A 15,463-nucleotide genomic window follows, 5' to 3' on the forward strand; every position below is an offset into this window, starting at 1 on the left:
CATATTCAAGGTCACAAGGAGCAAATATGTTCAAAATATTTAAACAACTTGTTCTGAATAACCAAAAGGCTCAGGTTGTTGATATTTAGTCAGATCAAGGACTACTATGTTTGTTAAAGTGAATGACTTTGACTTATATTCAAGGTCACAGGGGTCAAATTTGTTTAAAATCTTTAAACGACCTCTTCTGAATAACCATGGGTCCCAGGAAGTTGATACTTTGCAAGTTGCATACTGAGATGAAAGGCTATACAATTTGTTCAACATAATGACTTTGTTCGACTTTCAAGGGGTGAAATGTTTTAAAATCTTTTAACAGGTTCTTTTGAATGACTTTAATCATAAATACTGATATTTTGCCTGTAGCTTTATTTTAGATCACTTTTAAGGTTGCAAGTGTGAGATTTATACCAGGTGAGCGATGCAGGCCCATTGGGCCTCTTGTTTTAAACAACCTTTTCTGAATAACCAAAAGGCCCAGGCTGATTTTATTTGGCCAGTAGCATGCTGGGATGAAGGGCTACCAAGTTTGTTCAAATGAATGACCTTGACCCACTTTCAAGGTCACAGGGGTCAAGTGTCTTAAAATCTTCAAAAGACTTCTTCTCAATAACCAAAAGCCCCAGAGTACTGATATTGGGCCTGTAGTATGCTGGGACAAAGGACTGCCAAGTTTGTCCAAATGAATCACCTTGACCCACTTTCAAGGTCACAGGAGTCAAATGTCTTAAAATCTTCTAACGACTTCTCCTCAATAACCAAAAGGCCCAGGGTACTGATATTAGGCCTGTAACATGCTGGGATGAAGGGGTACTAAGTTTGTCCAAGTGAATGACCTTGACCCACTTTCAAGGTCTCATGGGTCAAATGTCTTAAAATATTCAAACAACTTCTTCTCAATAACCAAAAGGCCCAAGGTACTGATATTGGACCTGTAGCATCCTGTGATGAGCGGCTGACAAGTTTGTTTAAATGAATGACCTTGACCCACTTTCAACCTAATGTCCTTGCTCATCATTCAAGGTCACAGGCGTCATATGTTTAAATCTTTTAATAAGTTCTTATGAATCAAACACTGGTATTCTGTCTGTAGCTGTATTTTAGTCCACTTTTAAGATTACAAGTGTGAGATTAATACCAGGTGAGCGATGCAGGCCCATTGGGCCTCTTTTTATTGAAAATTATGATTAAGGGATGGGCTATTATGACCCTTACTCAAGAACATGTTCTTTATTATTTACTGCCATTCTGTACTGATATACCACCTCCTTTATTCCATTATTTGAATCCTTCATACACAGCATCCCTGAGTACTCTCGGCACTTTGATTATAATTATAGAATGTAACACATAGGCCCGCCCTTCAGTTGTCCAGTCATGTGGTATAGCGTCATCGTCATATAGTATATTAATGTCAAACTTTTTTTTTCGTGATGAAGCTCCATATATATTTATTTTTATAAACAAGGACTATCTCTATATATATAGCTATTTATATACAGATAGTTGATGCATGCGTTTCATATCTATATAGGGCAAAACGATATGTAGGTAATGTCAAACAGCTGTGGAGATAGTAATTATTGTCTGGTTAGGAAATGTCATAGTTGTTTAAGGACTCCTTGGTTTATAAGTGTAGGACAGTTTTTATTGTTTTATATATATATATTATAATGTAGTTGTTTAAGGACTCCTTGGTTTATAAGTGTAGGACAGTCTTTATTGTTTTATATATATATATTATAATGTAGTTGTTTAAGGACTCCTTGGTTTATAAGTGTAGGACAGTCTTTATTGTTTTATATATATATATTATAATGTAGTTGTTTAAGGACTCCTTGGTTTATAAGTGTAGGACAGTCTTTATTGTTTTATATATATATATTATAATGTAGTTGTTTAAGGACTCCTTGGTTTATAAGTGTAGGACAGTCTTTATTGTTTTATATATATATATTATAATGTAGTTGTTTAAGGACTCCTTGGTTTATAAGTGTAGGACAGTCTTTATTGTTTTATATATATATATTATAATGTAGTTGTTTAAGGACTCCTTGGTTTATAAGTGTAGGACATGTACAGTCTTTATTGTTTTATATATATATATATTATACTGTAGTTGTTTAAGGACTCCTTGGTTTATAAGTGTAGGACAGTTTTTATTGTTTTATATATATATATTATAATGTAGTTGTTTAAGGACTCCTTGGTTTATAAGTGTAGGACAGTTTTTATTGTTTTATATATATATATTATACTGTAGTTGTTTAAGGACTCCTTGGTTTATAAGTGTAGGACAGTTTTTATTGTTTTATATATATATATTATAATGTAGTTGTTTAAGGACTCCTTGGTTTATAAGTGTAGGACAGTTTTTATTGTTTTATATATATATATTATACTGTAGTTGTTTAAGGACTCCTTGGTTTATAAGTGTAGGACAGTTTTTATTGTTTTATATATATATATTATAATGTAGTTGTTTAAGGACTTCTTGGTTTATAAGTGTAGGACAGTATTTTATTGTTATATATAGGATCTTAAATCAGTTTCATTTCATATGAAATTTTATGAAACGAGTCTTAGGAGTTTTTATTTTTTCGAGCCTTGGCGTGCAAAATCTAAAACTTCGAGACGAGTTTCATTAAAGCTCATGAAATGAAAACAAATTTAAGATACTTTTTATCACATAACTCGGAAAACTTACATTTTGACAGGTTTTAAAGCCCAAATGTAGAGTGCTTAATGAAACGGAGACAGCCATTTTGTTGGGCCATTCACAATTAATGACGTCACGTCATAGTCTATATTATGATGTCACAATCGATTTCTGACTGGCACAGCCAATGAAAAACGCTCCAGGGTATATTGCACTAGTGACATATGTAGAAATATTACACAGGCGAATTCACTGGATAACAGGCCGATTATGTGATAAAAAGGTATATGACTATATTTATAATGTTGTTGTTTAAGGACTCCTTTTGTTCTACTGTATATGAAAATAATGTTCTACTGTATATGAAAATAAATTACTCCCAACACATCAAAGCTTTTAGATCCTAGATAATGTTTACCCAGACACTTTATATATTATGAAAAACATAATTTAGATACCTCTTATTTGGAAAATTGGTGTTGTTTATCAAAACTTTTTTGTGGAAAATGTTTCTTTTTCTTTTAATGGGGTCATTTGATTTTTTACATATTTCCTAATGGATTCTGGTTGCAATAATCAATGTCACACATTATATATCATTACATGTAAATTAATGTTTATTGATCAAAAAAGTCTATTTCTGAATTTGGTTCTGAGAAAAGTTAGTTTGTTATTTGTAAGGTATGAGCCGTGGGGGAATATCCCTAAACTCCTATATTATACTTGAGGATAAAGTCACTCTAATGGTCTTAATCCATCATCTCTCGTTGTAAATCATTTGTAAACTTCAGAACAACGCTATGGTGCAGCTGTATACATTATTTAACTACATGCGACATACATGTTTGTAGACCCCAATGTTGTCTTACTCAATCAGAAGTCAACAGCACTGTAGTTATTTAACACATCTAAAGTTTTCTGCCTACCATAAAGTCACAGCATCACATTTAGCATGTGGTACAAAAGGAGTGACATCTGGAAAGGGGCTGGACTAATGGGGGAGGGGGTACACCGTGACTTCTAAAGGCCTAGAATTCACATACTACACAGAAACATACATGTGTTTTAAATTGTTTGGACAGAAGCTTAAATGCAAGCGGATTTATACATTTAACTCTATACATGTTAGGAAAATATTTCTCCGATACCTAACATAGAAATATAAAGGATAAGAAAGCAGTAAAATGGGGGTGAAAGAAAAATCTTACAAATGTGACATTAATCATGACATTTATACCATGAAGACATTTACATGACGTCATGATTTACAACCAAACACTCCAACATGGAAGCTGACAGAAACACTTTCTCACAACATATAGATCTAGACATCCTTCTGATTTATAGTATCTGGACCATCTTCTACACAGTGGTAATATCCCTTCAGATCAGTTGGTATAGCTGCAGACTGGTAAGCTTTGGGTTTCTGGTTCTATCCCTGATTGAAGCAAGTATACTATGCTCTTCCTGTTACAAATTGGTATTTGTGGCCCTCCCTGTTGTGACCGAGATTTAAAGAACAGGGGTTGAATTGATGGTTAAGGGTGAACATTCACATTTAAAAAAAGGGGAGAGTAAGTAGTGTTGCAGGTTTTAAGAGCAATAGGATCACAGTCACCTTCAAACTTTGCCTTTGAGGAAATCTCCCTTCAATTCATTTAGAAGGAGAGTAGGCTGGGAGTCACTGGTTTGATCCCGACAGGAGGGGAGGCTGGGATACTGGGGGTCACTGGTTTGATCCAGACAGAAGGAGGGTAGGCGGGGATGCTGGGAGTCCCTGGTTTGATCCCGACAGCAGGAGGGTAGGCTTGGACGCTGGGAGGCACTGGTTAGATCCCGACAGAAGGAGGGAAGGTTGGGATGCTGGAAGTCACTGGTTTGATCCCGACAGAAGGAGGGTAGGCTGGGATACTGGGAGTCACTGGTTTGATCCCGACAGAAGGAGGGTAGGTTGGGATGCTGGGAGTCACTGGTTTGATCCCGACAGAAGGAGCAGTTCACACTACCCTTGACAAAGTCTCTAGATCTGGTATATCTACAATTCATTACACTCAGGCGGAATTCCCATATCTCCCACACACCCATGAAAGTATCTTATTATATGATATATATATGTTATATCATCTATATGCTAGTTTATACCACCTACTGGTAGTGTGATAAATTCATTATCGTGGGTTGTCACTATTAAAAAACTCAAGAAGTTGAGAACAACTTGAGAATGGATTTTCCCACTTGGGAACATATTTTCTCAAAAAAGAACATCTGCTCGTGCCAGGTGACATCGTGAACCAGAAATAGTATCCACACAATGGTGATCCGTGTAAGCAAAGAGTCTGTCATTAAACAAATCAATATAAAGTGATGATTTTTTTTGTGTGAAGATAACAACACCATTTTAAGCGTAAATGTGCATAATATGGAGAAGCCAATGATGATAAGATTGTTTTAAAAATATTTTCTACATAGTTTTTAGGTTCATAGAACTCCTCCTCACAAATCTTCTATTTGTTTACATTAATCACAGACTGAGGATCTTGCAATGAATTGTCATTGAGCATAGAAGTCATTTTGAAAGTAGGTAGGTAGTAGTGTATAGTTGATAAACAGTTTATCACACAGTGTTTTCAGGGTTTGTCATTCGAACAATTATCTCCTCATTCACACATGGATGAAATCTCGAGTCCACGTGTGGTGGCCTCCCAATTTCATCCATGTGCTGGTGATGAGGAAATTGTTCTCGTGACATTCCCTGAAAGCACAATGTGGTAATCTATAAGTCTAATCAGCCGAGACATTTTCAACTTATTTCCTGTTTACTAACTAATAAACCAAAGTCCTGATGAAATCTCTGTGATAGAGGCAAAACTAGTAGACCAAAGTCCTGATGAAATCTCTGTGATAGAGGCAAAACTAATAAACCAAAATCCTGATGAAATCTCTGTGATAGAGGCAAAACTAGTAGACCAAAGTCCTGATGAAATCTCTGTGATAAAGGCTAGACTAGTAGACCAAAGTCCTGATGAAATCTCTGCGATAGAGGCAAAACTAGTGATTTTGATGGGTTACAAGAAAGCTGACTTGAGCCCAGAATCCATGCTTGAGCATGAGAACGTTTTCATGAATACGGGTCCAGGTTTGACCTTTGTGTAGTACAGGTTTGACCTTTGTGTAGTACAGGTTTGACCTTTAAGCGGTACATCAGTTGTGAAGTACAGGTTTAACCTTTAAGTGGTACATTAGTTGTGTAGTACATGTTTGACCTTTGTGTAGTACATGTTTGACCTTTGTGTAGTACAAGTTTGACCTTTAAGCGGTACATCAGTTGTGTAGTACAGGTTTGACCTTTGTGTAGTATAAGTTTGACCTTTAAGCGGTACATCAGTTTTGTAGTACAGGTTTGACCTTTGTGTAGTACAGGTTTGACCTTTAAGCGGTACATCAGTTGTGTAGTACAGGTTTGACCTTTAAGTGGTACATCAGTTGTGAAGTACAGCTTTAACCTTTAAGCGGTACATCAGTTGTTTAGTACAGGTTTGACCTTTGTGTAGTACAGGTTTAACCTTTAAGCGGTACATTTTTTAGGATCAATTGGTAGAGTAACTATAGAGTGAGTGTTTTTTTGCATATCAAGTATTTAAAAAGAAGAATATGAAAAAAAAAAAAAATCAGTAACCATTTTTTGTATTTTCAGATGATGCTCCATGCCTGGAACAACTATGAGAAGCATTCCTGGGGTGCTAACGAACTCCGCCCAATTACTAAACGAGGCCACAGTGCCAGTATCTTTGGGACACTGAGTCTAGGAGCCACAATTGTTGATGCTGCTGATACCCTGTACATTATGGGATTACAGGACGAGTACAAGAAGGCTAGAGACTGGATCGCTACTTCACTGTCATTTGAAGGGGTCAGTATTACACTACTTCATGCAGTATGTATAAGGGTCAGAGTTCATTCTCATCACTGCTTTTGGTGAAAGTTTCGGAGTTCATTTTCATTAATGCTGTTTGGTGTAAGGGTCAGAGGTCATTCTCATTAATGCTTTTGGTGAAAGGGTCAGAGGTCATTCTCACTAATGCTTTTGGTGTAAGGGTCAGAGGTCATTCTCATTAATACTTTTGGTGTAAGGGTCAGAGTTCATTTCCATCACTGCTTTTGATGTAAGGGTCAGAGGTCATTCTTATCACTGCTGTTGAATTAAGGGTCAGAGGTCATTCTCATCACTGCTGTTGATTTAAGGGTCAGAGTTCATTCTGATTATAGTTTTGAGTTGAAGGATTTTTATGAGAAGGTTCAATCAGTGGATTTACCTGTTATCAAGTCTGTACTGGTACAGCATTAACTTTGTCTTTCACTGGTAAAATCTGTATTGGTACAGCATTAACTTTGTCTTTCACTGGTAAAGTCTGTATTGGTACAGCATTAACTTTGTCTTTCACTGGTAAAATCTGTATTGGTACAGCATTAATCTTGTCTTTCACGGGTAAAATCTGTATTGGTACAGCATTAACTTTGTCTTTCACTAGTAAAGTCTGTATTGGTACAGCATTAATTTTGCCTTTCACTGGTAAAGTCTGTATTGGTACAGCATTAATCTTGCCTTTCACTGGTAAAATCTGTATTTGTACAGCATTAACTTTGTCTTTCACATGTAAAGTCTGTATTGGTACAACATTAACTTTGTCTTTCACTGGTAAAATCTACATTGGTACAGCATTAACTTTGCCTTTCACTGGTAAAATCTACATTGGTACAGCATTAACTTTGCCTTTCACTGGTAAAATCTACATTGGTACAGCATTAACCTTGCCTTTCACTGGTAAAATCTGTTTTGGTACAGCATTAATTTTGCCTTTCACTGGTAAAATCTGTATTGGTACAGCATTAACTTTGTCTTTCACATGTAAAGTCTGTATTGGTACAGCATTAACTTTGTCTTTCACTGGTAAAATCTATATTGGTACAGCATTAACTTTGCCTTTCACTGGTAAAGTCTGTATTGGTACAGCATTAATTTTGCCTTTCACTGGTAAAATCTGTATTGGTACAGCATTAACTTTGTCTTTCACTGGTAAAGTCTGTATTGGTACAGCATTAATCTTGTCTTTCACATGTAATGACCATAGATAGTATGTTGGGTTTTAATATTTGCTGTCAGGATAAATGAAGCCTAATGATGGACGGTGAAAGTTTTGCTGTGGCAATAATTTCTCATTTTGCAGTATGAGAGTGTGCTGTCGTTTATCCGTGGTAGTGTATAAGGAGTGGTAGATATAATATCTGGTGACTGTTGGTGTACAGTATATATACAATTTTATTGTCTGACATGGTCAATTGTACAGCTGTACATACACAGCCATTCAGGATTACCTATGCTTGGTCAGTGAAGTAGAAGATGTTGATGACGGTAGCCCTGTCTGATGTATATAACACTGGTACATTTCAATTTGTTGTCCTGTACAGGGCCTAACCCTCCTGGGGAGGAGATGGGACAGAGCAATCAGACTAGATATTGATTGGGTGTGAATTTGGAATAATAGTTAGTGTAACTGATCCATCAATTGATGGGCCATGGATGTGTAGCTCTGGCCTATTACTACTCCCCAGGGCTGGCATAATTAATGTGTAGTTTAGGACTGTCACGATTCATGTGTTATGTGTTAGTCTACTAATCTGATGTCATGTTTGTCTAAGGTTAAAAAGTCATGCTTGTCTTAAACTTATACACTAAAGTCAGGCATGTCTAAATAAAGGTCAAAAAGTCATGCTTGTCTAAAGGTAAAAAGTCATGCTTGTCTTAAATTTATACAGTAAAGTCAGCCATGTCTAAAGGTCAAAAAGTCATGCTTCTCTTAAACTTACCATGCTTCTCTTAAACTTACCATGCTTGTCTAAAACTTGTACAGTAAAGTCAGTTATGTCTAAAGGTAAAAATCTATGCTTGTCTTAAACTTATACAGTTAAGTCATACAAAAAAAATCATTTGCTGATTCAAAGGTTCCATTATGTTTCAAGAAGGCACATGTCAGACCATTGTTAAAGAAGCCTGGAATGGACAAGGAGGAGTTGAAAAACTACCGCCCTGTTTCAAATCTGCCTTTTCTGTCTAAGATCTTAGAGAAGGTCTGTCCTCGTGTTTAGAGGTTCATCTCCATGCAAACAGTCTCAATAACAACATGCAATCGGCCTACCGCATGGGACACTCTACTGAGACGGCCCTCCTACGTGTACATAGTGATATAGCTTCTGCATTGGATAACAAGTGCAGAGTGGTGCTTGTCATGCTGGACTTGTCAGCTTGCATTTGATGTCATCGACCAAGTCATGCATGTTTAAAACTAATACAGTAAAGTCATGCATGTCTAAAACTTATACAGTAAAGTCATGCATGTCTAAATGTAAAAAGTCATGATTGTCTTAAACTTGTACAGTAAAGTCATTTTTGTCTAAATGTAAAAAAGTCATGCTTGTATTAAACTTGTACAGTAAAGTCATTCATGTCTAAATGTAAAAAGTCATGCTTGTCTTAAACTTGAACAGTAAAGTCGTGTTTGTCTAAATGTAAAAAGTCATGCTTGTCTTAAACTTGTACAGTAAAGTCAGGCATGTCTAATGGTAAAAAAAGCAATCTTGTCTAAAACCTATTCAGATATTTATGCTCTTCTGAATATTATAAAGTAACGGGCCCAGGGCATTAAGTGTCATTACTGGCCTCACCATGGATTTAGAATTAGTTGTTATATTCGTAATTTTGGATAAAAGAAGTACGCAAACATGACATTTCAAATTCAATTTATAACTAGTATAGGAGATATAGCTTATCAAAAATAGGTATAAATAGGCATATTTCATAATAAAATGTGTGAATTTCGTCTATTGTGTGCTTTTAAACTAGGCCATTTTGAAGCAAATTTACTTAATGCTTTTCAATTTCATAAACCAAAGAAATATTTGGCATGCTTTAACATTTTCATACCTGTGTTCATTCGTAGCAAGAAATGTTTGGTTTTCGCATGAAGTGGTTTTCATTTCTGATTGCTAAATGTCTTAAAACATCATATTTGGCTATTTCTGTATAGCAATGCAATTTTGTTGCTATGTTTGGGCATCTTATGCATTCGGTTTGAAAAAATCTGTACCAGGAAAGATAGCATCATTAAGCCAATATGATTGGTGAGCTGAATTTATACTTTTTATGAGGCCATAACATTCCACAACCTTTTGATATGTCAAAAACCTAGACAGTAGAGTCATGTCTTAAACTTACAAAAATCTAGACAGTAGAGTCATGTCTTAAACTTACAAAAATCTAGACAGTAGAGTCATGTCTTAAACTTACAAAAATCTAGACAGTAGAGTCATGTCTTAAACTTACAAAAATCTAGACAGTAGAGTCATGTCTTAAACTTACAAAAATCTAGACAGTAGAGTCATGTCTTAAACTTACAAAAATCTAGACAGTAGAGTCATGCTTGTCTTAAACTTTCAAAATCCTTCATTGTAATGTTAGCTAATCATTTGTTTTTTCTTCTTGTAGGCGACTGAGCTGTCTGTATTTGAGACCAACATCAGATTTGTGGGTGGACTACTGTCGCTGTATGGGTTGACTGGGGACCAGGTATGTATGTAACTGGTGATGATTTACTGACAGAAACTGTAGCGTGCGAAATGTTTAAAGTATACACAGCTATATATTCACTGATGAGGATTGAAAACAAATATCACAGACTTTTTTTGTCTATTACAGATATACAAGACTAAAGCTAAGAACGTTGCTGACAAGCTGTTGCCTGCCTTTAAAACAGCAACAGGCATACCTCAGTCTATGGTCAATACAAAAACGTAAGTATATCAAGTATGTTAGACCTACCAACTTTATTTCTGAACAAAGTCAATACATATGTCAAGTATGAGTTTGTGTTTCCGGGTCCCAATGCTCAGATCACTGTTGCTTTTGATATTAGCGTAACTTTCGGGCACCAAAGCTCTTTAATTGTCACACATGCATAAGTAAAGGTATAGAGATAATACAGAGTTACTTCTATTGCTATGTTTCCTTTGAAATTCTGTTCTTCGAGAAACCAAAAACCAGAACTCCTGTGTAGAAAGAAAGAAGTATACCCATGAAATGCAGTAAGAAATTGACATTTTTAACACGTACACTTCCATCTGCTTAAGCTGAAAGCAGTGTTTTTATGTCTAGACTAACCCTACTACCCAGGACTGGCCTGATTAATGTGTAGCTAGACTATCCCTACTACCCCGGACTGGCCCGATTAATGTGTAGCTCTAGACTATCCCTACTACCCAGGACTGGCCTGATTAATGTGTAGCTAGACTATCTCTACTACCCAGGACTGGCCTGATTAATGTGTAGCTAGACTATCCCTACTACCCAGGACTGGCCTGATTAATGTGTAGCTAGACTATCCCTACTACCCAGGACTGGCCTGATTAATGTGTAGCTAGACTATCCCTACTACCCAGGACTGGCCTGATTAATGTGTAGCTAGACTATCCCTACTACCCAGGACTGGCCTGATTAATGTGTAGCTAGACTATCCCTACTACCCAGGACTGGCCTGATTAATGTGTAGCTAGACTATCCCTACTACCCAGGACTGGCCTGATTAATGTGTAGCTAGACTATCCCTACTACCCAGGACTGGCCTGATTAATGTGTAGCTAGACTATCCCTACTACCCAGGACTGGCCTGATTAATGTGTAGCTAGACTATCCCTACTACCCAGGACTGGCCTGATTAATGTGTAGCTAGACTATCCCTACTACCCAGGACTGGCCTGATTAATGTGTAGCTAGACTATCCCTACTACCCAGGACTGGCCTGATTAATGTGTAGCTAGACTATCCCTACTACCCAGGACTGGCCCGATTAATGTGTAGCTAGACTATCCCTACTACCCAGGACTGGCCTGATTAATGTGTAGCTAGACTATCCCTACTACCCAGGACTGGCCCGATTAATGTGTAGCTAGACTAACCCTACTCCCCAGGACTGGCCCGATTAATGTGTAGCTAGACTATCCCTACTATCCAGGACTGGCCTGATTAATGTGTAGCTCTAGACTATCCCTAGTACTACCCAGGACTGGCCTGATTAATGTGTAACTAGACTATCCCTACGACCCAGGACTGGTCCGATTAATGTGTAGCTAGACTATCCCTACTTCCCAGGACTGGCCTGATTAATGTGTAGGTAGACTATCCCTACTACCTAGGACTGGCCCGATTAATGTGTAGCTAGACTATCCCTACTATCTTGGACTGGCCCGATTAATGTGTAGCTAGACTATCCCTACTTCCCACGACTGGCCTGATTAATGTGTAGGTAGACTATCCCTACTACCCAGGACTGGCCTGATTAATGTGTAGCTAGACTATCCCTACTACCTAGGACCGGCCTGATTAATGTGTAGCTAGACTATCCCTACTCCCAAGGACTGGCCCAATTAATGTGTAGCTAGACTATCCCTACTACCCAGGACTGGCCTGATTAATGTGTAGCTCTAGACTATCCCTACTGTAGCTAGACTATCCCTACTATCCTGGACTGGGCCGATTAATGTGTAGCTAGACTATCCCTAGTACTTCCCAGGACTGGCCCGATTAATGTGTAACTAGACTATCCCTACTACCCAGGACTGGCCCGATTAATGTGTAGCTAGACTATCCCTACTACCCAGGACTGGCCTGATTAATGTGTAGCTAGACTATCCCTACTATCCTGGACTGGCCCGATTAATGTGTAGCTAGACTATCCCTAGTACTACCCAGGACTGGCCCGATTAATGTGTAACTAGACTATCCCTACTACCCCGGACTGGCCTGATTAATGTGTAGCTAGACTGTCCCTACTATCCTGGACTGGCCCGATTAATGTGTAGATAGACTATCCCTAGTACTACCCAGGACTGGCCCGATTAATGTGTAGCTAGACTATCCCTACTACCAAGGACTGGCCTGATTAATGTGTAGCTAGACTATCCCTACTATCAAGGAATGGCCTGATTAATGTGTAGCTAGACTATCCCTACTATCCTGGACTGGCCGGATTAATGTGTAGCTAGACTATCCCTACTACCCAGGACTGGCCCGATTAATGTGTAACTAGACTATCCCTACTACCCAGGACTGGCCCGATTAATGTGTAGCTAGACTATCCCTACTACCAAGGACTGGCCCGATTAATGTGTAGCTAGACTATCCCTACTACCCAGGACTGGCCCAATTAATGTGTAGCTCTAGACTATCCCTACTACCCAGGACTGGCCTGATTAATGTGTAGCTAGACTATCCCTACTTCCCAGGACTGGCCTGATTAATGTGTAGCTATACTATCCCTACTACCCAGGACTGGCCTGATTAATGTGTAGCTAGACTATCCCTACTACCCAGGACTGGCCCGATTAATGTGTAGCTAGACTATCCCTACTACCCAGGACTGGCCCGATTAATGTGTAGCTAGACTATCCCTACTACCCAGGACTGGCCCGATTAATGTGTAGCTAGACTATCCCTACTACCCAGGACTGGCCTGATTAATGTGTAGCTAGACTATCCCTACTACCCAGGACTGGCCTGATTAATGTGTAGCTAGACTATCCCTACTACCCAGGACTGGCCTGATTAATGTGTAGCTAGACTATCCCTACTACCCAGGACTGGCCTGATTAATGTGTAGCTAGACTATCCCTACTACCCAGGACTGGCCTGATTAATGTGTAGCTAGACTATCCCTACTACCCAGGACTGGCCTGATTAATGTGTAGCTAGACTATCCCTACTACCCAGGACTGGCCTGATTAATGTGTAGCTAGACTATCCCTACTACCCAGGACTGGCCTGATTAATGTGTAGCTAGACTATCCCTACTACCCAGGACTGGCCTGATTAATGTGTAGCTAGACTATCCCTACTACCCAGGACTGGCCTGATTAATGTGTAGCTAGACTATCCCTACTACCCAGGACTGGCCTGATTAATGTGTAGCTAGACTATCCCTACTACCCAGGACTGGCCTGATTAATGTGTAGCTAGACTATCCCTACTACCCAGGACTGGCCTGATTAATGTGTAGCTAGACTATCCCTACTACCCAGGACTGGCCTGATTAATGTGTAGCTAGACTATCCCTACTACCCAGGACTGGCCTGATTAATGTGTAGCTAGACTATCCCTACTACCCAGGACTGGCCTGATTAATGTGTAGCTAGACTATCCCTACTACCCAGGACTGGCCTGATTAATGTGTAGCTAGACTATCCCTACTACCCAGGACTGGCCTGATTAATGTGTAGCTAGACTATCCCTACTACCCAGGACTGGCCTGATTAATGTGTAGCTAGACTATCCCTACTACCCAGGACTGGCCTGATTAATGTGTAGCTAGACTATCCCTACTACCCAGGACTGGCCTGATTAATGTGTAGCTAGACTATCCCTACTACCCAGGACTGGCCTGATTAATGTGTAGCTAGACTATCCCTACTACCCAGGACTGGCCTGATTAATGTGTAGCTAGACTATCCCTACTACCCAGGACTGGCCTGATTAATGTGTAGCTAGACTATCCCTACTACCCAGGACTGGCCTGATTAATGTGTAGCTAGACTATCCCTACTACCCAGGACTGGCCTGATTAATGTGTAGCTAGACTATCCCTACTACCCAGGACTGGCCTGATTAATGTGTAGCTAGACTATCCCTACTACCCAGGACTGGCCTGATTAATGTGTAGCTAGACTATCCCTACTACCCAGGACTGGCCTGATTAATGTGTAGCTAGACTATCCCTACTACCCAGGACTGGCCTGATTAATGTGTAGCTAGACTATCCCTACTCCCCAGGACTGGCCTGATTAATGTGTAGCTAGACTATCCCTACTACCCAGGACTGGCCTGATTAATGTGTAGCTAGACTATCCCTACTACCCAGGACTGGCCTGATTAATGTGTAGCTAGACTATCCCTACTACCCAGGACTGGCCTGATTAATGTGTAGCTAGACTATCCCTACTACCCAGGACTGGCCTGATTAATGTGTAGCTAGACTATCCCTACTACCCAGGACTGGCCTGATTAATGTGTAGCTAGACTATCCCTACTACCCAGGACTGGGTCGATTAAAGTGCAGCTAGACTATCCCCATTACCCAGGACTGGCCAAATTTATGTGTTGCTCTTGACTATCCCTACTACCCTGGACTGGCCCGATTAATGTGTAGCTAGACTATCCCTACTGCCCAGGACTGGCCCGATTAATGTGTAGCTCTAGACTATCCCTAGTACTACCCAGGACGGGCCTGATTAATGTGTAGTTCTAGACTATCCCTACTACCCAGGACTGGCCCGATTAATGTGTAGCTCTAGACTAGCCCTACTACCCTGGACTGGCCCGATTAATGTGTAGCTAGACTATCCCTACTACCCCGGACTGGCCTGATTAATGTGTAGCTAGACTATCCCTACTATACTGGACTGGCCCGATTATTGTGTAGCTCAGTGCTGCATCCCAGGACTGTCACCATTGATGTGTAATGCTTAAACTAGTAATCTGGTGCAATGTTTCTCTAAGGTAAAAAAGTCATGTTTGTCTAAACATATCAACATATAAAGGAGGGTGTGTTACTGTATGATGTAGTGTTGTCTATATAAAGGTTGGTGTGTTACTGTATGATGTAGTGTTGTCTATATAAAGGAGGGTGTGTTACTGTATGATGTAGTGTTGTCTATATAAAGGTGGGTGTGTTACTGTATGATGTAGTGTTGTCTATATAAAGG

The 15,463-nt window shown here is 39.2% G+C and overlaps 1 protein-coding gene across 1 annotated transcript in view; it reads left to right on the plus strand.

Annotated features, from left to right (window-relative positions):
• Window positions 1–15,463, plus strand: part of LOC110461635 (mannosyl-oligosaccharide 1,2-alpha-mannosidase IA-like) — a 47,730-nt gene that overhangs the window by 2,952 nt on the left and 29,315 nt on the right. Inside the window, exons 2-4 of the mRNA XM_021515189.1 lie at window positions 6,354–6,569; window positions 10,200–10,280; window positions 10,410–10,504. Coding sequence (XP_021370864.1) covers window positions 6,354–6,569; window positions 10,200–10,280; window positions 10,410–10,504 — 392 coding nt within the window. The remainder of the gene's footprint in view (window positions 1–6,353; window positions 6,570–10,199; window positions 10,281–10,409; window positions 10,505–15,463) is intronic.

This window comes from Mizuhopecten yessoensis, unplaced genomic scaffold (assembly GCF_002113885.1).
Source record: "Mizuhopecten yessoensis strain PY_sf001 unplaced genomic scaffold, ASM211388v2 scaffold10643, whole genome shotgun sequence".
Lineage (NCBI taxonomy): Eukaryota > Metazoa > Mollusca > Bivalvia > Pectinida > Pectinidae > Mizuhopecten > Mizuhopecten yessoensis.